This window comes from Hemibagrus wyckioides, linkage group LG19 (genome assembly GCF_019097595.1).
Source record: "Hemibagrus wyckioides isolate EC202008001 linkage group LG19, SWU_Hwy_1.0, whole genome shotgun sequence".
Classification (NCBI taxonomy): Eukaryota; Metazoa; Chordata; class Actinopteri; order Siluriformes; family Bagridae; genus Hemibagrus; species Hemibagrus wyckioides.
The window spans coordinates 19,574,681-19,600,040 of NC_080728.1; the positions used below are offsets into that span (position 1 = coordinate 19,574,681).

General features: G+C 41.4%; 2 protein-coding genes across 2 annotated transcripts; both read left to right on the forward strand.

Annotated features, from left to right (window-relative positions):
* The first annotated feature begins 1,371 nt into the window (after nucleotides 1–1,371).
* Nucleotides 1,372–15,306, forward strand: tmpoa (thymopoietin a). The gene is made up of 13 exons (XM_058416793.1): nucleotides 1,372–1,670; nucleotides 8,131–8,248; nucleotides 8,351–8,509; nucleotides 8,840–8,970; nucleotides 9,403–9,633; nucleotides 10,157–10,291; nucleotides 10,390–10,470; nucleotides 11,208–11,288; nucleotides 11,388–11,429; nucleotides 11,521–11,730; nucleotides 12,581–12,697; nucleotides 12,902–13,005; nucleotides 13,723–15,306. Exons 1-13 carry the CDS (start codon nucleotides 1,440–1,442, stop codon nucleotides 14,069–14,071), a joined length of 1,989 nt encoding a protein of 662 aa, XP_058272776.1. The 5' UTR covers nucleotides 1,372–1,439; the 3' UTR covers nucleotides 14,072–15,306.
* A 1,187-nt stretch (nucleotides 15,307–16,493) lies between these two features.
* Nucleotides 16,494–25,360, forward strand: slc25a3a (solute carrier family 25 member 3a). Its single transcript, XM_058417381.1, has 8 exons — nucleotides 16,494–17,404; nucleotides 17,609–17,757; nucleotides 20,255–20,382; nucleotides 20,462–20,641; nucleotides 20,736–20,917; nucleotides 21,406–21,578; nucleotides 21,992–22,102; nucleotides 22,280–25,360. The coding sequence occupies exons 2-8, from the start codon at nucleotides 17,631–17,633 to the stop codon at nucleotides 22,441–22,443; spliced, it is 1,065 nt and encodes a 354-aa protein (XP_058273364.1). The 5' UTR covers nucleotides 16,494–17,404; nucleotides 17,609–17,630; the 3' UTR covers nucleotides 22,444–25,360.

Sequence of the window (25,360 nt, forward strand, 5' to 3'; positions counted from 1 at the left end):
GATAAAAGTGACGGTGTGTGATGAGCCGTTATTTAAAGCGGTTTTGCTGGATTTGTAATGTATGTTAAAACAGTAAATAATTAAATAATATTAATTAATAATTATTATATTTATTTTATGTTGAAATATTGATATATTATCAATATTTATGTATTTACAAATTAGCTTAGATAGATAGAGAGAAACAGAAACAGCCTTTATTTGTCACATATACATTACAGCACAGTGAAATCCTTTCTTCGCATATCCCATCCTTGGAGGTTGGGGTCAGAGCGCAGGGTCAGCCATGATACGGCGCCCCTGGAGCAGAGAGGGTTAAGGGCCTTGCTCAAGGGCCCAACAGTGGCAACTTGGCGGTGCTGGGGCTTGAACCCCTGATCTTCCGGTCAACGGCCCAGAGCCTTAACCACTTGTGCCTGATGTGAAAGTAGCTTTTTATATATTTATTCTTTATTATTTTTATTTTTTTTCATAAAATACATCATTCAATCTGATAGTTTGTTATAACTTTGAGCATTCACTGCTATTCATTTATTTATTTATTTTCATTTAATCACATAGAACTATTACAGTTGATGGAAAGTAAATGCATTTATTTAGTATTTATAATTATTATTATTTATATATATCATTTTATATTGGCATAAATTATTAATCCATTAAATTTATCTTGTTTTTCTCTTAACTGTGAGTCTTCATTTGCTTAATTCATGTTTTTACATATTAGTAGTAGTCATATGATTGACTTATTTTATTTATAGATTAGCATTATATTTAAATTTTTATATAGATCTGTATTATTTGATATTATTTTCTATCTATGGGCTTATTTATTTGTTGTTTTACATACACTACACATTATTATTATTATATTTTATTTTATATTTATATATTTATATATTTTATAACATTTTATTATATTATTATTATTATTATTGTTATTATATTATTTTTTTAAATCATTTAACATTGTATTATATTATTTTTTTTATAATTTTATTATTTTTTTAATCATTATTATTTTTTAACATTTTATTATATTATTATTTTTATTATTTTTAAATCATGATTGTTATTATATTTTTTAACATTTTATTATATTATTTTTTTTTTAACCTTTCTTTTTTTTTTTTTTATTGTTGTCATTAATATTATTAAATCAGGTTTATTATGTCACATTGGCCTGCTCATTATCATATTAGCGCGCGCTCTTCGGCGCGTGAGAGCTCTGCACCAATGGGAGCGCTCGTTCTTTACTCCAGCTGACCAATCGGATTGGAGCTGTGAGCATGGCCCTCGAGACGGTGAACATGGGCTATAACGGCCAATGGTGGAGCAGGCGCGCGCGCTGGTGTGTGATAGAGATCTAGAGAGCAGAAGAAGAAGAAGAAGGAGGAGGAGGAGGAGGCAGAGGAGGCAGAGGTAGAACAGCAGCAGCCATGGCGGAATTTCTCTCCGACCCGTCTGTGTTGACTAAAGACAAGCTGAAAAGCGCGCTCGTGGCCAACAACGTGGCTCTACCGAACGGAGAGCAGAGGAAAGGAGTGTACGTGGAGCTGTATCTGAAAAACCTCACCTCCCAGAACAAGAGAAGCGGCTCGGCGGAGGCTTTCTCCAGTGACGAGGAGCCTCCAGCTCCCACCGCCTCCATTACAGCTCGCTCCGGCAGGGTGAGGGTCTCTAACTCTAGCTTTCATTTCCATTCAGACAAACAAACAAACAACACGTGCAGCGTTTATTTCACGTGCTCATTAACGTTACAGCGCGTGAAAGAGAGCAACAAACATGGCTGACTCTAGAGAACAACACTAAGGACAAAATGTAAACTTTTTTTTTTTTTTTTAACCAGCACTTAAACCATTGTTTTTTCGCTGAAGTCTAAACGTGACACACGTGATTTATATTACTCTGTGATAACTTTTTTGTGAGGGAGAAAAAAAACCCAAAAAAACAACAACACGCCGCCTCGCGCCGTCCTGCCCAAGTGAACTTCCCGCTTAAAAGGTTGTCATGGTGACCGCTCACATTCGGTACGATATACTCAGCGCAATACGCTACCATCACGATACTGCAGCCGAAAGTGACGATAAAAACACGCAGCAGCGAAATGTTGTCACTTCGGAACTTGTTGTGTGTTTGTGTTTAAATGTTGACTAAAGTTTAATCTTTAAAGTCGTCATGCTAATGAGCTCGAACGCAGTTCTCGATTCTGATTGGTCAGAAGGCGTTGAGAGCTGCGCATGCGCGCTATCGTTCTAACTAACAATAAAGCTTTGTTTGTTTACTGATGGAGTCTCCAGTCCCAAAACAAGAACGACGTTTTTCAATCAAAAAACCAAAACAAAACATTGTAGTAACTTGTAAGTGCAAATGTTTATAGCTGTGAGAAAGCAAACATCATGAACTGTACCTATAAATGGATAAAAACGTACTCTAGAGTAATGTAGTTAATTAGAAATGGACTCATTAGGACATTTGTCATCTAAGAGGAATAAAACACTTGAGGATGTGCTTTACATGGAAATTAATCACCGGTTTGGTGTTGCTCCACTTCCTGTGTGTGTCTCTAAACTGAATATTTTGAAGTGTGTGGTGTTTTGTTTTGTGTTTATTTTTGTCGGGGGGGGAGGGGTTGTGGTTTTTGTTGTTATTTTAGGGGTTAGTGAGAGTCAGTAGCACTTTTTTATTCCAGTTTCTGTTCCTGTTTCTCTCGCTTTTTACAAACTGTCACTGTCACGTTGTCCCTCAGTTTTGTTTTATTTATTTATTTATTTATTTATTTATTTTTGGAATTCAGTCAGTTGCTTGGGTTCAAAAGGTCCTGTACATATCCGTAAAAAAAAAACAAAAAAACAAATATATACATATATATATAAATTACATTACATTACATTTTGTTAAAAAAATTAGGGTTCAATATCACAATTGTCAAAGGCACAATTTTTTTTTTTTAACCTTTTTTATTTTATTGGCTACATTTAATAAGAAAAAAAATCCCTTTTGAAGTTCACTGAAAAAATACAATCATTTAAAAAAAAACATTTTAAATGTTATATTTATATCAGCAGATGTTTTATACACAATAAGATTAAGTAAAAAATTTCTCGCTTTCATTCACTATTTATTTATTTATTTATTTATTTATTTGTAAACGTGTTACTCAGACACACAATCCTAAATTCTTTGCTACACAAATTTACCTGTAAGTGTGTGTGTGTGTGTGTGTTATGTCATGAGCGTACGTAGGCATTATGTAGCCTTATGAAGTAATCCGTTATTGTGTGACACAAATCTTTAATGGATATTCAAATGGATAAAAATCTGTGTAGGCCTGTGAAGGGCTTACATAGGGCTTAACTTTTTGTGCGCTGATATTTAAAATATATGTATATATGTGTATATATACACTATATTGCCAAAAGTATTCGCTCACCCATCCAAATAATCAGAATCAGGTGTTCCAATCACTTCCATGGCCACAGGTGTATAAAATCAAGCACCTAGGCATGCAGACTGTTTTTACAAACATTTGTGAAAGAATGGGTCGCTCTCAGGAGCTCAGTGAATTCCAGCGTGGAACTGTGATAGGATGCCACCTGTGCAACAAATCCAGTCGTGAAATTTCCTCGCTCCTAAATATTCCACAGTCAACTGTCAGCTGTATTATAAGAACGTGGAAGTGTTTGGGAACGACAGCAACTCAGCCACGAAGTGGTAGGCCACGTAAACTGACGGAGCGGGGTCAGCGGATGCTGAGGCGCATAGTGCGAAGAGGTCGCCAACTTTCTGCAGAGTCAATCGCTACAGACCTCCAAACTTCATGTGGCCTTCAGATTAGCTCAAGAACAGTGCGCAGAGAGCTTCATGGAATGGGTTTCCATGGCCGAGCAGCTGCATCCAAGCCATACATCACCAAGTGCAATGCAAAGCGTCGGATGCAGTGGTGTAAAGCACGCCGCCACTGGACTCTAGAGCAGTGGAGACGCGTTCTCTGGAGTGACGAATCGCGCTTCTCCATCTGGCAATCTGATGGACGAGTCTGGGTTTGGCGGTTGCCAGGAGAACGGTACTTGTCTGACTGCATTGTGCCAAGTGTACAGTTTGGTGGAGGGGGGATTATGGTGTGGGGTTGTTTTTCAGGAGCTGGGCTTGGCCCCTTAGTTCCAGTAAAAGGAACTCTGAATGCTTCAGCATACCAAGACATTTTGGACAATTCCATGCTCCCAACTTTGTGGGAACAGTTTGGAGCTGGCCCCTTCCTCTTCCAACATGACTGTGCACCAGTGCACAAAGCAAGGTCCATAAAGACATGGATGACAGAGTCTGGTGTGGAGGAACTTGACTGGCCTGCACAGAGTCCTGACCTCAACCCCATAGAACACCTTTGGGATGAATTAGAGCGGAGACTGAGAGCCAGGCCTTCTCGTCCAACATCAGTGTGTGACCTCACAAATGCGCTTCTGGAAGAATGGTCAAAAATTCCCATAAACACACTCCTAAACCTTGTGGACAGCCTTCCCAGAAGAGTTGAAGCTGTTATAGCTGCAAAGGGTGGACCGACGTCATACTGAACCCTATGGATTAGGAATGGGATGTCACTTAAGTTCATATGCGGGTCAAGGTAGGTGAGCGAATACTTTTGGCAATATAGTGTGTGTGTATATATGTATATATATGTGTGTGTATATGTGTGTGTGTATATATATATATATATATATATATATAATATCCTCTGTTTTGACTCACTTAAAGAGTCTTAAATGAACTTTAATGATAAAAAAATTTGTCAACGAATTAAAATCTGATATAAAAACATTGATGCATGACATTTAAAATAATAATTAATAATCAATAATTGTTCATTTTTATTTTGTTTATTTATTGATTTTTTTTGATCATTTTATTTTTTACAAACTATTTTATTATTTTGTCTTTTCAAACAGAAGCTTTTCTAGTGTTTTTAATTGTTATTTATTTTTATTTATTTATTCCCCCTAATTTTTGGGTTAGGAATATTTCTGTGTCTCTAGCTCTGCTTTAGCATTCCACTGTTTGTCTTCTGGGTTTGGGTCCTTTACTGAGGAAATAGTTGCCTGTATGCAGGAATTTTTTGGCTCTGTGCTGCCAGATGTGTGTGTGTCCTGCTAAAAAGATCTTAAACCTTTACAGCTGTGTTTTATTAGGTTTATTCAGACGCTGATCTCGGCGCTGTATCAGAGGGTTTTTGGGAAATTGTGGTTCACCGCATTAGTGTGTGTCAGTGTGTGTAAAGCCTGACCACAGCACTGACCAGACCAGTGACATCACAAACACACCAGTCCAGCACGTCTCTGAGATCCTGACTGCAGCTCAGGTCAGATGTCTGGACTGGTTTCAGTCAGTAAACTTTCAGATATCAGTAGATTTCAGGAGTATTTCTGATTCCCAGTTTAGTAACCCAGTGTGTAAAAGGTGTAAGTGTACATGTCCAGTATAAACCAGTATCACAGCGCCTGTGAGTGATGTTCACGCAGCCGGTGTTTATTCAGACATCTGCTCTTCTTTATTTATTTCTTTCTCTCTCTTCCTACCTCTCCTCTCTCTCTCTCTCTCTCTCTCTCTCTCTCCCCCCCTCTTTCTTTCCTTCACCCTCTCTTTCTTTCTTCCCATCCTTCCATCACTCTTTCTTTCTTTCTCTCTCTCTCTCTCTCTCTCTCCCTCTCCCCCCGTCTCTCTTTCCTTCTCCCTCTTTCTTTCTTCCCATCCTTCAATCACTTTCTTTCTTTCTTTCTTTCTTTCTGTCTTTCTGTCTGTCTGTCTTTCTGTCTGTCTGTCTGTCTCCCTCCCTCCCTCCCTCCCCCATAAATAATCCTCATGATGTTCAGCACCTCATTGTGTACATGTTTGTGTCTTTAGTCTAACGGTTTCTCTTTACACAATACAGCTCAGGCTGTAACACACTTGAGTGGAGGGTGTGGTGATGGGATTGAGGAAAGAATCTGTTTTCTCTCCCTCCATCCCTCTCTTCCTCTTTAAAACGGTGTGATTGTGAAATCTGTTCTTACACACGTCACTCCTGATCACCCCTTCAAGGCCTCATGCCTTAGTCTCTAAAGAACTTCTCCAAAGCTTCTCTTAAAACTTCTCAAGCCCACTTCGCACATGCGCACACACACACACTCACTCATCCATACACACCACCTCCTCCTGCTCTTCCTCCTCCTTGCTCCGTTTCACTTCATCTGGATCACATGTTTTCATTTCTGCAGTCTGAGACGTGGCATAGCTCCAGAGGAACGTGACTGTATTTTCACTCGCAGCACACGTGACCCCATTACTGAGGAATTTGCTTGGGTTGAGTCTGATCTTATACGTCTTTTATTTACTTTTTCACAATTCCCTCTTTCCCAGACGGTGTGTGTTACACGACTGTTCAGTGGACAGCAGGCTATCAGTATCATGTATAGTTGTATGTCTGGCCACGCCTCCTGCTCTTCAGGCTTCATCATGATCTCATTTTAGTTAGCTATTTGTCTGACCACACCTCCTGCCGTTTTGGCTTCATCTTGATGTCATCATTGTTAGTGATACACTATATTGCCAAAAGTATTCGCTCACCTGCCTTGACTCGCATATGAACTTACGTGACATCCCATTCCTAATCCATAGGGTTCAATATGATGTCAGTCCACCCTTTGCAGCTATAACAGCTTCAACTCTTCTGGGAAGGCTGTCCACAAGGTTTAGGAGTGTGTTTATGGGAATTTTTGACCATTCTTCCAGAAGCGCATTTGTGAGGTCACACACTGATGTTGGACGAGAAGGCCTGGCTCTCAGTCTCCGCTCTAATTCATCCCAAAGGTGTTCTATCGGGTTGAGGTCAGGACTCTGTGCAGGCCAGTCAAGTTCATCCACACCAGACTCTGTCATCCATGTCTTTATGGACCTTGCTTTGGTCACTGGTGCACAGTCATGTTGGAAGAGGAAGGGGCCAGCTCCAAACTGTTCCCACAAAGTTGGGAGCATGGAATTGTCCAAAATGTCTTGGTATGCTGAAGCATTCAGAGTTCCTTTCACTGGAACTAAGGGGCCAAGCCCAGCTCCTGAAAAACAACCCCACACCATAATCCCCCCTCCACCAAACTTTACACTTGGCACAATGCAGTCAGACAAGTACCGTTCTCCTGGCAACCGCCAAACCCAGACTCGTCCATCAGATTGCCAGATGGAGAAACGCGATTTGTCACTCCAGAGAACGCGTCTCCACTGCTCTAGAGTCCAGTGGCGGCGTGCTTTACACCACCGCATCCGACACTTTGCATTGCACTTGGTGATGTATGGCTTGGATGCAGCTGCTCGGCCATGGAAACGCATTCCATGAAGCTCTCTGCGCACTGATCTTGAGCTAATCTGAAGGCCACATGAAGTTTGGAGGTCTGTAGTGATTGACTCTGCAGAAAGTTGGCGACCTCTTCGCACTATGCGCCTCAGCATCCGCTGACCCCGCTCCGTCAGTTTACGTGGCCTACCACTTCGTGGCTGAGTTGCTGTCGTTCCCAAACACTTCCACGTTCTTATAATACAGCTGACAGTTGACTGTGGAATATTTAGGAGCGAGGAAATTTCACGACTGGATTTGTTGCACAGGTGGGATCCTATCACAGTTCCACGCTGGAATTCACTGAGCTCCTGAGAGCGACCCATTCTTTCACAAATGTTTGTAAAAACAGTCTGCATGCCTAGGTGCTTGATTTTATACACCTGTGGCCATGGAAGTGATTGGAACACCTGATTCTGATTATTTGGATGGGTGAGCGAATACTTTTGGCAATATAGTGTATATCTGGCCACGCCGCCTTCTTGTCAGGTTTTATCATGATGTCATTATTGTTAGTTATATATCTGGCCCCGCCTCCTCTTCAGACTTCATCATGATAAATATTGTGAGCTCTTCATGAACCTCTTGCAGTTCCAGAAGAAAATTTAACACTTGGCTCACAAGCATTTATTACCAAATGTCCATCCGAGTGACCGATTCAAACCGTTTCAAATGGTTTAAAATGGTTCAAAACGACCGATTCAAATCCAAGAATTATTAAACGTGATCTCTCTTGCTGAAACCTGTCTGATGTCACTCTTTCACTTCTGCAGAAAGCCACCAGGAAAACGGACAGAGTTCGTCCTGAGGAGATCGATGTGACCGAACTGACCAATGAGGACCTGAAAGACCAGCTGCTGAAGTATGGGGTCAACGCCGGACCCATCGTAGGTGAGACGGCACCATCCTGATCTCTCTATCAACAATATTTATAAATATAAATTATAAACCATTAATCAATTCCCTCTGTTTGTCTCTTTTTTTACGTTCTAGCATCCACGCGTAAAGTGTACGAGAAGAAGCTGCAGAAGTTACTGGACCAGGGTCCACCTCAGACCACCATCATCACCACCACCTCCTCTGAGCCGGTTCAGACCCACAACAGCCGTAACGGGAGCGCTGACTCGGATCAGTACAGTGATAAAGAGGAAGGTATGAACCACAACACACTTCTCTCGGTGGGTCATCTAGGGTGTGTGTTACCACAGGCAGGAACTTCAACACCTTTCCTTTACTGAGGGGAAACTCTCTCTCTCTCTCTCTCTCTCTCTCTCTCTCTGCTATAAAGCAGCTATAAATGTCCAGCCTCAGTGTCTTGTTCTCTTTCTCCCTTCCCTCATTCACTCCTGCATTAATTCCTTCATTCATTCCTTCATTGATTGAATCATTCCTTTATCTATTTTTCATTCATTCCTTTATCCACATATTCATTGCAAGATCTTGTGTGTGTACCTGAAGTGATTTTGGTGATTTGTTGATCAGAAACAGCAGCAGTTCCAGAACTGGCTCTAGAACCAGAACCAGAACCAGAACCTGTCCCTGTGGTGGAGAGGCCGCTGAGGAGCCGAGGAAAAACACCAGTGACCACCAGAACCCGGAGCGGCCATCACAAGGTGAGGAGGAGGAGCAAGAATGTTGACACACACACTCACACACACACCGAATAACAAACAACTTACACCGTCCAACAAAGTACTACACTTCTGCTCTCCTAGTTTTTAAGCAGCCTGATTAGCAAAAAATAAAAATGATTTCAGTGGTTTGAGGTACACGTGTGTTAAATATTCCTGACGTGGTCAGTGTGTGTTCAAGCGTGTGAGCACCACCGTGTGTTTAATCTGCATTAAACTGGGGCAAAAGTTTGTGCCCCCCTTACTTGTCCTCTTATTCACATTTTTATCCTTTGTGTAGAATTTTTCTGATCGCTGAGCAAAACTTGAGAATTGTTTTAACGGATTGGATCTTTTTAGAAAATGTTTTGTGTGTGAGAAGAAAAACATTCGGAGTGTGTCGAGCGTGCGTGTGTGTGTATGTGTGTGTGTAAGGAAGAAGATGCCGAGTCGGAGGAAGAAGACATTCTTCTGAATGTTGAGAGGAAGTCCAGGAGTTCTTCCCGCCGACCGGACCACAGTCTTCCTGACCCTGTAACATCTCATCTTCTTGTCTTTTGTTTTCTCACGGCTGCTTCATCACTTGTCACGTGTCTCTCGGATTCTCATGTCTGTTCTCGTGTACCTTTCTTGGGATCTTGTTCTGGAGCACTAATCACTGAGCCCTGACATTTTCAGTAAAAACTGCATTGTACTTTATCACATCGAAGGTTTCGCTATCAGAGATGCTGCAGGTTCCTCGAGAGAGAGAGAGAACATTTTCGGTATGTAAACGCTCGAACAGCCTTGGATTCACCTCTCTCTCTCTGTCTCACTCTATCTCTCTCTCACTTTATCTCTCTCTCTCGCTCTCTATCTCTCGCTCGCTCTCACTCTCTGTCTCTCTCCCCACTCTCTCTCTCTCTCGCTCACTCTCTCTCTCTGCCCCTCCCTCCCTCCCTCCTCTCCATTCCTTCTCCTCTCTATCACCTCTCTCTCTCTCTCCCCTTCCCTTCTCTTCTCTCTCCTCTTTCCTCTCCAATCTCTCTCTCTCTGCTCTCTCCTCTGCGCTCTCTCTCTCTCCACCCCTCTCTTCGTTCCCTCCTTCTCTCTCTCTCTCTCTCTCTCTCTCTCTCTCTCTCTCTCTCTCTCTCTCTCCCTCTCTCTCTCTCTCTCTCCAACAATCATGAATGATTTTCTTCTATGGAAGGCGATCCCTAGAGATCCGAAGCCGCTGATTGCGGACACGCTGCCGGTATTTCCCTCTCTGGAGTCTCCTGACCGTCGCATGTCTTCGCTCCACACCGCTGTAGACCGTTACGATGAAGCTGTGTCCACTGATCAGGTGCAGTTTAAAGTAGATCTGGTTTCCAGCACTGGGTGAAGGGAACTGGTGTGTCCAGCTACTGGTTTTACTCTCTGACCTGATCCACTCTTTCTCAGTCTTATAAAAGGGTTCATGTCTCTGTGAAGACCACAGAACCACATCAGACTCCATCACCGTCCAGAACACTGGAAAAAAAGGTGCTTTATATCAGTGATTGATTGATTGATTGATTGATTTATTTATTTATTTATTTATTTATTTATTTATTTATTTATTTATTTATTTATAATTACTGACCAAAATGATATCCAACCCTGTCACAGGCACTTTGGGGAGTTTAGTTAGATGCTTTGGGGAGTAGTTAATGCTTCTTAAACCAACAACATTATTTTTTCTTAATTTATTAAAGAACATCTTATTTTATTCAATTATAATTACTAAAACATGACAGTTCTTCTCATCACTTACATTAAAGCAGCTATAAATGACCACTCTCTCTCTTTCTCTTCCCTCCTCTTCCTCTTTCCTCACACACACACACACACACACACACACACACACAGTCCATTGTCATGATTCATTTTGAGCTGAGTAAGTGAATGAAAGACTCACATCTCAGTCTCTGTCTCTCTCTCTCTCTCCTCCCTCTCTTGCATCGCTCTCTCTCATCGCTTTCTCTCTTTATCTTTCTACCTATCTATGTCTTTATCTTTATCTTTCTCTCTCTCTCTCTCTCCCCTCTGATTTAAGAAGAATGCCCAATCTGACCAATCAGACTGCAGGATTTATCCTCTGTAATTAGAGATGAGTAGAGTTAGGTGTGAGTAATAGTCATGTTATAATGTGCAGAATTACTTAATCTTCATAATAATATAACACACACAATGCCCCATTTTTCAGAGGAATCATTTCATTTAATTATTTTATTCTAAAGCTCCGTGAAAGAGCTGCCGCTTTGCGTAAAGTGTCCAGTGAGGAAGTCCAGCCTTCAGTCCTGGACACTGCTCTCCTGGAGGTGATTTCTTCACATGCCTTCTTCCTCTTTTTTTCCACTTTTTACTGAAACACTACAGATTGAGGAAACATCTTTAATCTGGCTGTATTTCTACATCAGGTTGGTCCATGTGAAGTTCTGAGCTCTAGACCTGGTCATGTGGTAGGTACTGAGTTCTTAGACATGAGTTTATGGGATTAGGAAAGTTTCTTTACTCTTTTTCCCCTTCTCTGGATCGTCCTGGTGCTCTCAGGAGCTTAAATCCGCCTCTGCCCTCAAGCGCACTGATTCTCCTCGTTCAGCTTCAACTCGACCATCTAGAGATCTGATCCACATGATGTGCCGCCTTTCACCTTCTCCAGCTGCTCAAGGCAAACATTCTCCTCGTTCTCTGTCTCGAGCCGATTCTCCTCAGCGTCCAGCTCGGGATCTTCCCGTCGTGAAGAGCTCACCTGCCGTAAAGGTCTGAAGCTATGATGACGTTTCTGTGGGTTTGTTTGCACACAGTGGTGGGGGGGGGCTTGGGGTTAGCTAGTACACACTCTGGGAGCTATTTTCTTCTTGATGTTTGTAAAGATTTCCTCCTTTTTCAGTTCTCTTGTAGTCCAGATTAGGATTAAGGATTAGGTTCCAAGATAAAGATGATCAGTTTTAGCTTCTAAGATCAGGCTTCCAAATTAGGTTTCAGGATTATGATTAGGGGATTAGGTATTAATTTAAGGGTTCAAGATTAGATGTTGAGATTTAAGGTTAGATTTTGAAATTAGGTTTCAGGACTAAAATGAAGTTTTACGATTGGTTTTCAAAATTAGGATTAAAGATTAGATTACATGATTAATATTGAAGCCTAGCTTTAAATTCCAAGATTAGGTCCCAAGAATTAGATTAGATCTTGAGATTTAGATTAGGTTTGGAGATTATGATTAGGTTTGAGGACTAAAATGATTTCTTTCAATTGGTTTTCAAGATTAGGTTTGAAGGTTAAAGATTAGATTTCATGATTTAATGTTGAAGCCTAGCTTTAAATTCCAAGATAAAGTCCCAAGAATTAGATTAGATTTTGAGATTAAGCTTTGGAGATTAGGTTTCAACATTAAGATTAGGTTTCCAGGTTAAATCGAGTTTTTAAGATTAACATTGGGTTTCAAAATTATTTCCAAAAAACTTTCCAGGTTGTGCATCAAGATGAGGTTTTTGAGATTAATGTTAGGGTTTGAGATTAGATTTCAAGATTAAGATGAAAATGTCCTTTGGAAATGAATCAGTGTTGCTGACGTTGAGGGTCTCTGAGGGCTTCTGCTTCACTACATTAGGAGCGATCAGCTGGTTGTGCTGCAGCAGTTCAGAGCCGAATCGATGGCTACTTCTCAGCAGTTACCCCAGTTTGGGGGCAGGAGGATGGCCTCGGAGATCGTACCCCAGGAAGACTGGTAATGCTAAAGAACTGGAGGGCTGAAGCACTAAAACTTCCTGTTGCACTTTCGTTGTGTTCCTCCACTGTTCTTCTCCTGGTTATTTCTCTGACCTGCTGGTGTGGTCCTGATGTTTACACCCTTTACTCTGTGGTAATAAATAAAACGCGTCCTGGATTTTTGTTATTGTGTTACTCCATCATGCGCTCTGTGTGTGAGCAGATTGAGAAGTTATCCGCCGTGGAGCAGACCCCAAAAACAGCAGAGAGAGACGTGCTGAAGGAACTGTTCCCCAGCGAGGTCCTCAACACTCCCACAGGGATCAGGTGAGGAGCCGGAATCCGTCCAACTGGACCAAGTTTGTTGTAGAGAATATTATTGAGTAGGTGATGTGTGAGGAATAAGAATATTTCTCTAAAATTAGGTTTATGATGATCAAGATTAGGATTTAGAATTAAGGTTTGTAGGATTTGGGATTAAGGTTAGGATTCAGGATTAATATCAGGATTTGGGATTAAGATTAGGGCTCAGGATTAAGATTAGGATTTGGGATGAAGATTAAGATCCAGGGGTAAGGTTAGGGTTCAGGATTGATATTCAGATTTGGGATGAAGGTTCAGGATTAATATTAGGATTTAGGATCGAGATTAGAATTCAGGAGTATGGTTAGGATATGGGATTAAGATTAAGGACTCAGATTAGGTTTTGTAGTATTTGGGAATAAGATTAGGATTCAGATTAAGGTTGGGGTTTGGGATTAAGATTCCAGATTCAGAATATGATTTGTAGGATTTGGGATTAAGGTTGGAATTCAGGATTAAGATTAGGATTTGGGATGAAGATTCAGAATTAATTTTAGGATTTGGTATTAAGATTAGGGCTCAGGAGTGAGGATTCGGAATGAAGATTAGGATTCGGGATTAAGATTAGGATTTGGGATTAAGGGTAAGGGCTTTTGCCTAGTTTGCCCTGAAAGACTGTAATAAAGATTAATGATATGTTTATAATTTAGCATTTAATTTTTTCCCCCTGAATATTCTCAGTGCCACTCGCCGCCAGCCGATTAAAGGAGCAGCGGGTCGCCCCTTCAGCGACACCTGGCAGGACAGCCTGCGTCCCCGTGTCACCGAGCACAGATACACCACTTCATCCTACACAGAGAGCCGATCTGCCCCCCGCCTCAGCTCCACGCCCCTGTCTGTCCCTCTGTCCGTCCCCAAAACGGCAGCACCGCCGAGTGTCCGGGCCAAAACCAGACGCCGAGTGCCCGTGTGGGTGCAGCTCCTGCTCCTCGCCGCCGTTGCCGGCTTCCTGCTGTTCGTGTACCACACCATGGAGAGCAACCAGACGAGTCCGTTCGGGCAGCCGAGCCTGGAAACCTCCGGAAAATGAACTACCTTCAGACACCAGGCATTTAAAGACCTCTCTCTTCTCTGGTTTTTCTAACTGGCCCAGTCCGGAGAACCATCCAGAACCGAGCCAGGTTACGAGAACCTGTTTTCTGATCAGTTTTCGAAGGGGCTCTGTTTGGTGCTAAGTTTGTAAGCAGATTCTGAACGAAAGCTCGAACTAGGGACAAGCCAAAGGAGTAACGTCTCTATGTATTTTTATGTTTTGTGAATATAATATCTAGCAAATAAAGCTTAATTAATCCGATTAACGAGTTTAATAAATCACGGCACGGCCTTAACCTCAACTCGGGATGCAGCGAGGAGCTGCGTTTAAAATCGACTCGCTAACGCTATTCAGAACGAGCCTAGTAGTACACACACACACGTGATTCATGGCTATTTAAACCTGGGAAAGATCAGCAGTGTTGATTAACCTGACTGGTTAATACTAACTAGGTTAATCAGTTTGATGTCAAATACTCGTTCTGAAACAGAATCCCTAGTCGCGATGCGTCCCTAAAGCGACCCCGTCTCCTCACTAACTCGCTGATTACTTCACATCGTGTTATCCTGTCGCGTCTTATCGTATTTACGTACGTAATTTGTATTTGCAATATATTAAGACACGAACTCGTCGGCCACTTTATTAGGAACGTCTACAGCTTGCGTGATTGTGCCATCAGCCCATCGTTTTACAGCAGCGCGCTGGATCCCGGTGGAGATTTCTGCTGTTGTAGCTCATATCTGTCACTCCAAAAGGTGTCATGGTGTTGAGATGCTTTTCTGATCAGCACGCTCGCACAGAGTGGTTACTTGAGTTAACGTAGCCTTTCTGTCAGCTCTGAAGCAGCTCCTCTGATCTCTCTCATCTGATCTTTTTGGGGGGTTTTTGGCCTTCAAGTCTGTGTGTCTGTCAGAGAGAGAGAGAGTGTGTTTTCTGATCAGCACACTCGCACAGAGTGGTTACTTGAGTTATCGTAGCCTTTTTGTCAGCTCGACCTCTCCCATTTCTCTCAATTGATGTTTTTGGGCTTTTTTTTTTTTTAATATCCTCAAGTGATGTGATGGTGTGTGTGTATGTCTGAGAATCCCACGAAAGTCACTGATTTATTTTTTTCCCCCACAGGTTATGACTATTTTATGCATCGAGGCAACCGTTCCTAATAAAGTGGCCAGCCAGCGTATATCGCAACTCACTTTTGATTATATGCAACATATTTATCTGTGTTTATTAATCGGAAATAAACAAAAAAAAAATCCAAATGAATTGTAGAAATCGTGGTTGAAGTGAATTTGCGTGATGGTCGGCGCTTTCTCAGCAGATCAATAACTTTCAAAGATTTGATAATAAAATAGATTTTTATGGAAATTTATAAAATCTGAATTTATCAGCTTGTAGAACTCCAGACCCGATGGAAACCCGGCGTAATTTCCTTACATATATTGTATTTACTCTTCTTTATCATGGTATTTATTGATTGTTTGTTTGTTTGTTTGTTTGTTTTGGAGGCGGAGCTGAGACTCGGGGCTTCTGTTGAATTATGGGGATTTTTATACTCTAGACTCCATCATGTGATTTATAGAAATGAAATAAAACATTTATCTTCATATCACAACTTTCTGCTACCTGTCTGTGTGTATGTCTGTATTTGTGTGTCTGTTTGTGTGCCTGAATGTCTGTCTTGTGTGTGTGTCTGTATGTGTATTTGTGTGTGTGTGTGTGTGTGTGTGTGTGTGTGTGTGTGTGTCTGTATGTGTATTTGTGTGTGTCTGTGTGTGTGTGTCTGTATGTGTATGTGTGTGTCTGTATGTGTATTTGTGTGTGTGTGTGTGTGTGTGTGTGTGTGTGTGTGTGTGTTTTGTAGGTTTTCTGCTCACTCAGTGCACTGATCCCAGAGCTGAGGATGAAGAGAGGACTAATCTCCTTCCACCTCCACCACCTCCACCTCCCTCAGTGTATATTATTAAACATTGGCTAGTGAAGAGCTGTCAGTTGAGGACCAGTGGACCAATGGAGACTTTTGTCCCGCCCCCTAACCTGCATAAAACTCTTTTGGAAAGAAGAGAACAGAAAACTGAAGCATGAATAAAGAGAAAATAAAATTACGAGCAAAAAATAGCAAAAAGAACAAACATCCGAGTAAAATGGAGGAAAATGACATCTTGCTTTTGTTTTCTAGTATTTTGTCGTCTTTTCTTTTAGTTTTTTTTAAAATTATTTTGTTTTCTGTGATTCATGCATATTATTATTATTATTATTATTATTATATTATTAAATATAATACGCCTTTAATAAAATTCTACCACTGATTTTGGCAGCGCTGTGAATCTCACCTTTATTTTTGTACAATTTATTGAAAGTTTATTGAATTTTTTTTTTTTTTTTTTTGCTCCAACAAAATTTTTTCTTATTTTTTATTCTATTTTTAAAAAAATAACTGTAATAGATTTGAGTCTTAAACCTGTTTTTCACCAGTTCAGATTTAAAGCTTAAACTCAGAATAAAGCAGAAAAGTTTCCTAAAGCGTTCTCTTCTGCCTGAAAGGTTCTGTGTAGAACCCTTAATCATACACTATGTTGCCAAAAGTTTTGGGACGTCTGTCTTTACATGCACATGAATGTAATATGGAGTTGTCCCGCCCCTTGCAGCTATAACGGCTTCAACTCTTCTGAGAAGGCTTTCCACAAGGTTTAGGAGTGTGTTTATGGGAATTTTTGACCATTCCTCTAGAAGCGCATTTGTGAGGTCAGGCACTGATGTTGGATGAGAAGGTCTGGCTCACAGTCTCCGCTCTAATTCATCCCAAAGGTGTTCTATGGGGTTGAGGTCAGGACTCTATGCAGGCCAGTCAAGTTCCTCCACACCAAACTCACTCATCCATGTCTTTATGGACATTGCTATGGTCACTAGTGTGCGGTCATGTTGGAACAGGAAGGGGTCATCCCCAAACTGTTCCCACAAAGTTGTCCAAAATGTCTTGGTATGAAGCTGAAGCATTAAGAGTTCCTTTCACTGGAACTAAGGGGCCGAGCCCAACCCCTGAAAAACAAAACCTGAACTCAGTGATTTGGAGGGGTGTCCCAATATTTTTGGCAATATAGTGTATCTAGAACCTTAGATGAAGTGGTAGAGTGTAAAAGTGAGTATTATTTATTTCTCACCCTGAACCCGAGCGGATTGAGGTACGAGTGTTGAGCAGGTTGAAACTCTGAGCAGGTGCGAGCTCCGTCTGACGTCACTGAAGGACACGGAGGATTTAGCGCGAGTGCTGCGCGTTTGTGTGAGACGCTGGAACTCTGCCTCTCTGTAGCGTCTCTGTTTCCCGTCCCACAGGTGAGGGTGTAATCAGTGGTTTATACGTGGCTGAGGATCTTTACCGAGGTTCCAGGAAATTTGATTGTATTCTGTGAATTTCTTACATTTTTATGACATTTCTGCTTCTTTAACATGTTTTATTTATTTATTTATTTAGTCTCTTGTTCATCTCTATAGATTTTATTTCTGGTCTCAATCAGTCGATTCTTTCTGTTTTTACAGGAAGACTTTGTTGCAGGTGAAAATGTACTGGTCAGGACTGAAGTCTTTATCCCACGTGAATCTGTTCCACTCGCCGCTAATCTCCTTACCTCAGCAGCAGCAGGGAGATGAACAGCGACGCCGGGTTTTCACCGCCGCCTCCTATCATGGTGATGTATTTATAGACACGAGTGTTATTAGCAGTTTGAACTCTGTTTATTCAGGGATTTATTTACTGTCAGGGAGGAAAAACTCACCTGTGAGCACATGTACAGGACACGTCTTCTCTAAGCTACTGTATTTTACTCTGTTTATTACATTGTTATTAACTCTGTTTATTACATGGTAATAACTCTGTTTATTACATGGTAATAACTCTGTTTATTACTTTGTTATTAACTGTTTATTACGTGGTAATAAATCTGTTTATTACATTGTTATTAACTCTGTTAATTATATTGTTATTAGCTCTGTTTATTACATTGTTATTAGCTCTGTTTATTATATTGTTATTAGCTCTGTTTATTACATTGTTATTAACTCTGTTTATTACATGGTAATAACTCTGTTTATTACATTGTTATTAACTCTGTTAATTATATTGTTATTAGCTCTGTTTATTACATTGTTATTAACTCTGTTTATTACATGGTAATAACTGTTTATTACATGGTAATAACTGTTTATTACATGGTAATAACTCTGTTTATTACTTTGTTATTAACTGTTTATTACGTGGTAATAAATCTGTTTATTACATTGTTATTAACTCTGTTAATTATATTGTTATTAACTCTTTATTACATTGTTATTAACTTTGTTTATTACATGTTATTAACTCTCTATTAGATGGTATTAAATGAGATTATTGTTTGTTGCGGGACGAGTAACTGAGGAAAACCTGCTCGCTCCGTTACATCACACCTTTTAGGGCTGTTGAGTTCTGCATTCTGATTGGTCAGACGGCTGATATGCCTGTTGAGTTCTGCGTTCTGATTGGTCAGACGGCTGATATGCCTGTTGAGTTCTGCGTTCTGATTGGTCAGAAGAACATTCATTGGTTTTCTGCAGCGTAGCAGTGACAGTATTAATGTTATGGTTTCTATAGCAACAGCACTTTCACAGGGATATGCTGCTAATTAAAAAAAAATCTGTGTAATTGTTGATGATATGATGAAATATTTCTTTTATTTTTTGGAAGGAGTCTCCAGTGTCAGAAAAAAGGCGTAAGTGTTTTACATGTCCAGGACAAGATTTTACTCACAAGCTGCGGGTATATTGACTGACTGACTAACTGATTGATTGATTGACTGATTGATTTATTGACTGACGGACTGATTGGTTGATTGACTGACTTATTAATTGATTGATTGACTAATTGATTGACTGATTGATTTATTGACTGACGGACTGATTGGTTGATTGATTGACTGACTAACTGATTGATTGATTTATTGACTGACGGACTGATTGGTTGATTGATTGACTGACTGACTAACTGATTGATTGATTGATTTATTGACTGATGGACTGATTGGTTGATTGACTGACTAACTGATTGATTGATTGATTTATTGACTGACAGACTGATTGGTTGATTGACTGACTAACTGATGGATTGATTGATTGATTGATTGATTGATTGATTTATTGACTGACGGACAGATTGGTTGATTGATTGACTGATTGATTGATTGACTGACTGATTGATTGATGGATTGACTGACTGATTGATTGACTGACTGACTAACTGATTGATTGACTGATTGATTTATTGACTGACGGACTGATTGGTTGATTGACTGACTTATTAATTGATTGATTGACTAATTGATTGACTGATTGATTTATTGACTGACGGACTGATTGGTTGATTGACTGACTAACTGATTGATTGATTTATTGACTGACGGACTGATTGGTTGATTGATTGACTGACTAACTGATTGATTGATTGATTTATTGACTGATGGACTGATTGGTTGATTGACTGACTAACTGATTGATTGATTGATTGATTTATTGACTGACAGACTGATTGGTTGATTGACTGACTAACTGATGGATTGATTGATTGATTGATTGATTTATTGACCGACGGACAGATTGGTTGATTGATTGACTGATTGATTGATTGATTGATTGATTGATTGATTGATTGATTGATTGATTGATTGATTGATTGATTGACTGATTGATTGACTGACTGATTGATTGATTGATGGATTGACTGACTGATTGATTGACTGACTGACTGATTGATTGATTGATCGACTGATTGACTGATTGACTGCTGAGGGAAACAACTGTTTGTAGCTGCTATAACGTAAGCAAGAAATAGGACTTTATTCACAGAATTAAAACATATAAATAAATATGACGTTATTTCAAAAGCACCTTTCTAAAAAAAATGTAATATTTAGCAAATTGCTGTGGATTTCAATGCAACAGATTTTTGTTAAATTTCCCGTGATGTGAAAAACACGGATCTTATGTTTATTAGCACAGTGTAAGTATAGCGTAAATACGTTGAAAGCTATTTTGTGTGACTACCCTTGTTTTCTGGATTTCTTTAATGTTAGATGTAACAGATTCTGTCTTATGTTCACGTGTATGTGTGTGTTGTGTTTTATTGCTTTGTGTGCCGTTCCTTGTTTCCTGTGGAAGAGGCTGATGTGAGCTGTGAGTACGGTTCTAATAAATACTACGCCCTGTGTGGGTTTGGAGGCGTCCTGAGCTGCGGGCTCACTCACACCGCTGTCGTGCCTCTGGACCTGGTCAAATGTCGCATCCAGGTCCGTATCTGCATCGTGACCCGAAATGTGAGCGAATTCATACAGAACTCCAGAACATGTGCTGCGTGATGTGTTTCAGGTAAACCCAGCGAAATACAAGTCCATCTTTAACGGCTTCTCCGTGACGGTCAGGGAGGACGGGCTCCGGGGTCTGGGGCGAGGCTGGGCCCCGACGTTTATCGGCTACTCCATGCAGGGTCTCTGCAAGTTCGGCTTCTACGAGCTGTTCAAGGCGTTCTATAACGACATGCTAGGAGAGGTGAGTCTGAGAAGGTCCAGCGCTCTTGCTGATGCTGAGGGATCAGTGTGGCGTCGGTGATGTTTAATTCTTCTGTCTCGGTGCGGATCTGCAGGAGAACGCTTACCTCTGGAGAACGTCGGTGTACTTGGCTGCGTCTGCCAGCGCCGAGTTCTTCGCTGATGTAGCTCTGGCCCCCATGGAGGCGTGTAAAGTGCGCATCCAGACTCAGCCAGGCTACGCCAGAACCCTGAGGGAGTGCGCCCCGAAAATGTATGCAGAGGAGGGGCTGTGGGCGTGAGTATAACTGCTGGGCCCCTGAGTAAGACCCTGAACTGCTCAGTTGTATTAATGAGATAAATGTAAGTGCTAAAAGTGCTAAATACCATGCAGTATAACTGAAAGACAGGTTGTAGAACACCCTGCTGCATGCTCTCCCTCTCAGGCCAGATCTCTCATGAACATGAACTGGAACTGAACAGGAATTATTGTTCTCTAATCTGACGTTCAGCATGAACTTAAGGAAGGACAGCTCCTAGTCAGTGGAGGCAGAAAGAGAAGAAGAGGATGGATTGTTCTGGGTGTGAGCGAGAAGAAGAAACTCAAACCTCTTTTAGATAACGGAGTAGAACATGCAGAGTAAAATAGCCTGTAATGTAATAAGCTTCAAATATAGTAACATTAATCTTTAGCTAACAGATCTTTCAGATAACTGACGATACAGAACATGAATCATTCACACACCAAAACTGGATGTTATTATTATTTGTATATCTTCATCACAGGTTTTACAAAGGTGTGTATCCTCTGTGGCTGCGTCAGATCCCCTACACCATGATGAAGTTCGCGTGCTTCGAGCGTACCGTGGAGATGCTGTACAAATACGTGGTGCCCAAACCTCGCAGTGCCTGCTCCAAACCCGAGCAGCTCGTCGTCACCTTCGTCGCAGGTTATATCGGTGAGGGGGAGGAGTTTATGATCCACATCAAAATTTTTAAAGGATTTCAGCTACTAGGTGCTTGGACCTCTAATGATCCTACTACTAATAAATAAAATACAATAGATCTGATTTCCAAATGAAATGAATGTGTGATGTTATGACGGTCATCTGAGCCCTCTCTCTGGACTAAGATGATGTTGGTCATAAAGCCGTATCCGAGAATCCATCACTGTTAGAAAGGATTTTTGAGGGTGCACAAACTTTTGCACTCGGCTACATGTGAACGGGTGAAGTGTCTACATGGTTAAGCCGAGATTTTACGACGTGTTTGTTTAAGGCAAGACTCTGCAGGTAGAAATGGCAATTTAGGTCAGAATGTTAAGAATGTTCTTTATTTAAGCCCCGCCCACTTTCGATCCCTCTCTGTTTAGCGGGTGTGTTCTGTGCCGTGATTTCGCACCCGGCCGACTCAGTGGTGTCTGTGCTGAACAAGGAGAAAGGAAGCTCAGCCATACAGGTGTTAAAGAGGCTGGGACCTCAGGGTGAGTCTTCACACACACACACACACACACAGATTTGCTCTGAGGACGACGACACAGTACCTCTGAATCACCACCAGGAGGAGCCCTTATACCACAACTGCTCATGTTAACCCCTCTGTTTGGTTTAAAGTGTTAGAATTCGAAGACGTTTATTAACATCGTGCCTCTGACCCGCAGGGGTGTGGAAGGGGCTGTTCGCTCGCATCATCATGATCGGCACGCTGACCGCACTGCAGTGGTTCATTTACGATTCGGTGAAGGTTTATTTCCGCCTGCCGCGCCCGCCTCCTCCGGAGATGCCCGAGTCTCTGAAGAGGAAGATGAGTTTGGCAGGGCAATAGAGAAAACACACACACATGCAAAATCTACTGAAACATTGCATGTGATTTCCCCAGTAAATCAGAGTGACATGAATTCTGCAGTAAAGTTAACGTATTAAATGAGCAAAGCTACCTTAATGCCTCAGTGGTCTGGTTTGTTAGCGTTCTAGTCGTAGGGGAATGTTCAGAACATTGAGATCACACACACACACACAACACAACACAACACAAGCCAGTGAACATCACAGACACTGAATTTAATTCGTCTTCAAGTTTTAAACCAGGATCCTGCTCATTTTTTTACTAATACGTTTGGAACTAAGAACTAAAATGAGACCGAGTTTATTATAGAGTCAGATTTCTTTCTGTATAGCGCACAGTAGACGAGTTCATTCCAAGTATCCGACCGTGTCTGAACTCGCCTGATGTGTCGAAATGCGAAGAAAAACCCCAAAGAATCTGTCTCTGTGCATCACTGCAATCATTTCCAATGATTCACTTCAGTGCAAAAGTTTGTGCACCCCTAAATGGGTGCCGTATCTCTCTGATTAGAATTAATGAGAGTATGATATCTGACGGTTACAGCTAGATACTCTCTATCTGGACAAACACGACGTCCTAAAGCCGTATTAAAGAATACATCACTGTTGCCTGAATACGAAGGAACATCTGTGAACACACTGAACGTCTTGTCTCTATTAAATACATCACTGCATGTTTGTTCTGAAGGGTGCACAAACTTTTGCACTCACCTAGACATCAGTCAAATACATAAAACAAAATTCACATTAATCCTTGATTAGCGCTGGATATTACAGATACACGACCCATTTTAATCCCCAAAAACATAACTTACAACATACAAAAGCCTTTAATAAATGTATTAAATCCACTATATGGCCAAAAGTATGTGCACCCCTGACCTTCACACCCATATGAGGTTCTTCTCTGAAGTCTGAAGTTGTAGAGACCGTCTCTGAATGAAGGTTTGAGATGAGGAACTGGAGTGTGTCCTGCACTCTGACCCGAGACCCACTGAACACCTTTAGGATGAACTGGAACAACATCAGTGTCTGATCTCACCGGTGATCTGAATGATGTAGTGGAAATCCTTATAGTAAAAGGGGTGCACAAACTTTTGACTCCCTAGTGTACACTACAAGAGATGTAGGATCTCAATAATGACTTGGCTCAGATTTATTTATTTATAGGCACCTTGTTCTTCGAGAAATCAGCTTAGTCTTTAGCCTCCTTGTTAGTGCGCCCGCCTCCCATGCCGGAGACCCGGGTTCGAGACCCAGTCTGAGCAGTAGCGAGTTGGATCCAGGGGGGGTACATTGGTGCCGTGACCCACATGGGAGTGAGGTTTAGGGGATGAATGTAACGGAGGCCAGCGGTAGGTGCTGTGCAGGTAAACCTCACTCCCCTGATCTCAAGAGGTGCACCAGCGACTGACGTCTATAGCCTCCTTGTTAGTGCGCCCGCCTCCCATGCCTGAGACCCGGGTTCGAGACCCGCTCGGAGTGGGTGCAAGTAGGACCTGGGGGGACACGTTTTAGAACACTTGTTACAACCCCGGGGTAGGCCTAAGGGAGACTCGGGGTCAGTGACGGGTGGCTTACCAAAGCACACAACAACAAAAAATGATATAGTATTTAATATTAAAGTCTTTAATCATCTTCCCAGCTTCACGATCATCTCCCAATTCTAACAAAATCCCTTTTCCAAACTCAAACAATCCTCATAAGCAATTAATAAACAATATAAATCATGATCTTTTGTATTACTGCATTCACCTCTAGTGATGTTTGGGCCACATTAGCATCATTTTTCTCGTCACGTTCCGTGTGTAAACACTGCAGCGCACCTGAGTGTGGTGGAAAGTGTGAGAAGATCTGAAAGTGATGCTGATTGTCATGTTTGCTCTGCCCTCGTGTTACAATTCTGAAACAATTTCCAGGTATCTGTGATGCGGAACAAACTTGAAAATGGGACGTGAAGTGTAAGAGTGTGTGTGTGTGTGAGAGCTCTTTCCTGCTTCCTCTCATCAGCTCTGAGCACGTGTTCCTCTGACCCCTGCACTGCGGCTCGGTGAACACATCCCTCGAGCTTCCAGGTCACCTGTGAGAGCGCGTACTGCTTTCGCGGCCGCGTGTGAGTGGCTCATACGTGTTGGGAGTTCAGGCGATCTCCAGGTGCTAATGGAGACACATAAGCGTCACGGTGTGTAGCGACGGGGGACGTGTGATACGACTTACGCGCAGTTATGGCAGACTCTTATCATTATAATCCATTTGGTTTCACCGGGTTTTCGTGACAGTTCTGGGAAATGGAGTCTGTTAACACGCTCCTCTGGGCTGGAGGTTAGAGGATGTGCGGCGAAACCTGCTCCTCTGACGTGGTTTTAAATCCGTAATCACGCAACAGAAAGCCAGGGGTGAAAAATAACAGCTCTGTTCATCATCATGGGCTGGGTTTTAGTCTCTGAATGATGGTGTTTGAAATGGTTTCACTGTGTAACTTTCACCCACTGTATATCCGAGCACTTTACTTCGATTTTTATACACAGACGGAGGATTTAAACACCCGCTTTCAACTAAACATCACTCTCATTACAGCCTCCTGCCTGCACTTACACACCGGTGAGACCAAAACATCTGATAAATCCATACAATTATCCCCCTTTTTACATATTATTGACTTACAAAGTAATATTTCTGTTAACATTATACAACATGAAGTAAAAAAAAATCTTTTCACCATGTACACCGTATATAAGGTGGCTCAGTAAACGGTGGGAAAATGTTTACTTTTTATAAATACTGTATATATACATAAATACACATTTACACTTTATTATTTTCAGCCCCATTTTTACAAAAATTGTGCATGGTAAATGTTCATTGACATGGTCACCTCGTTTAACAATTTTCGAACA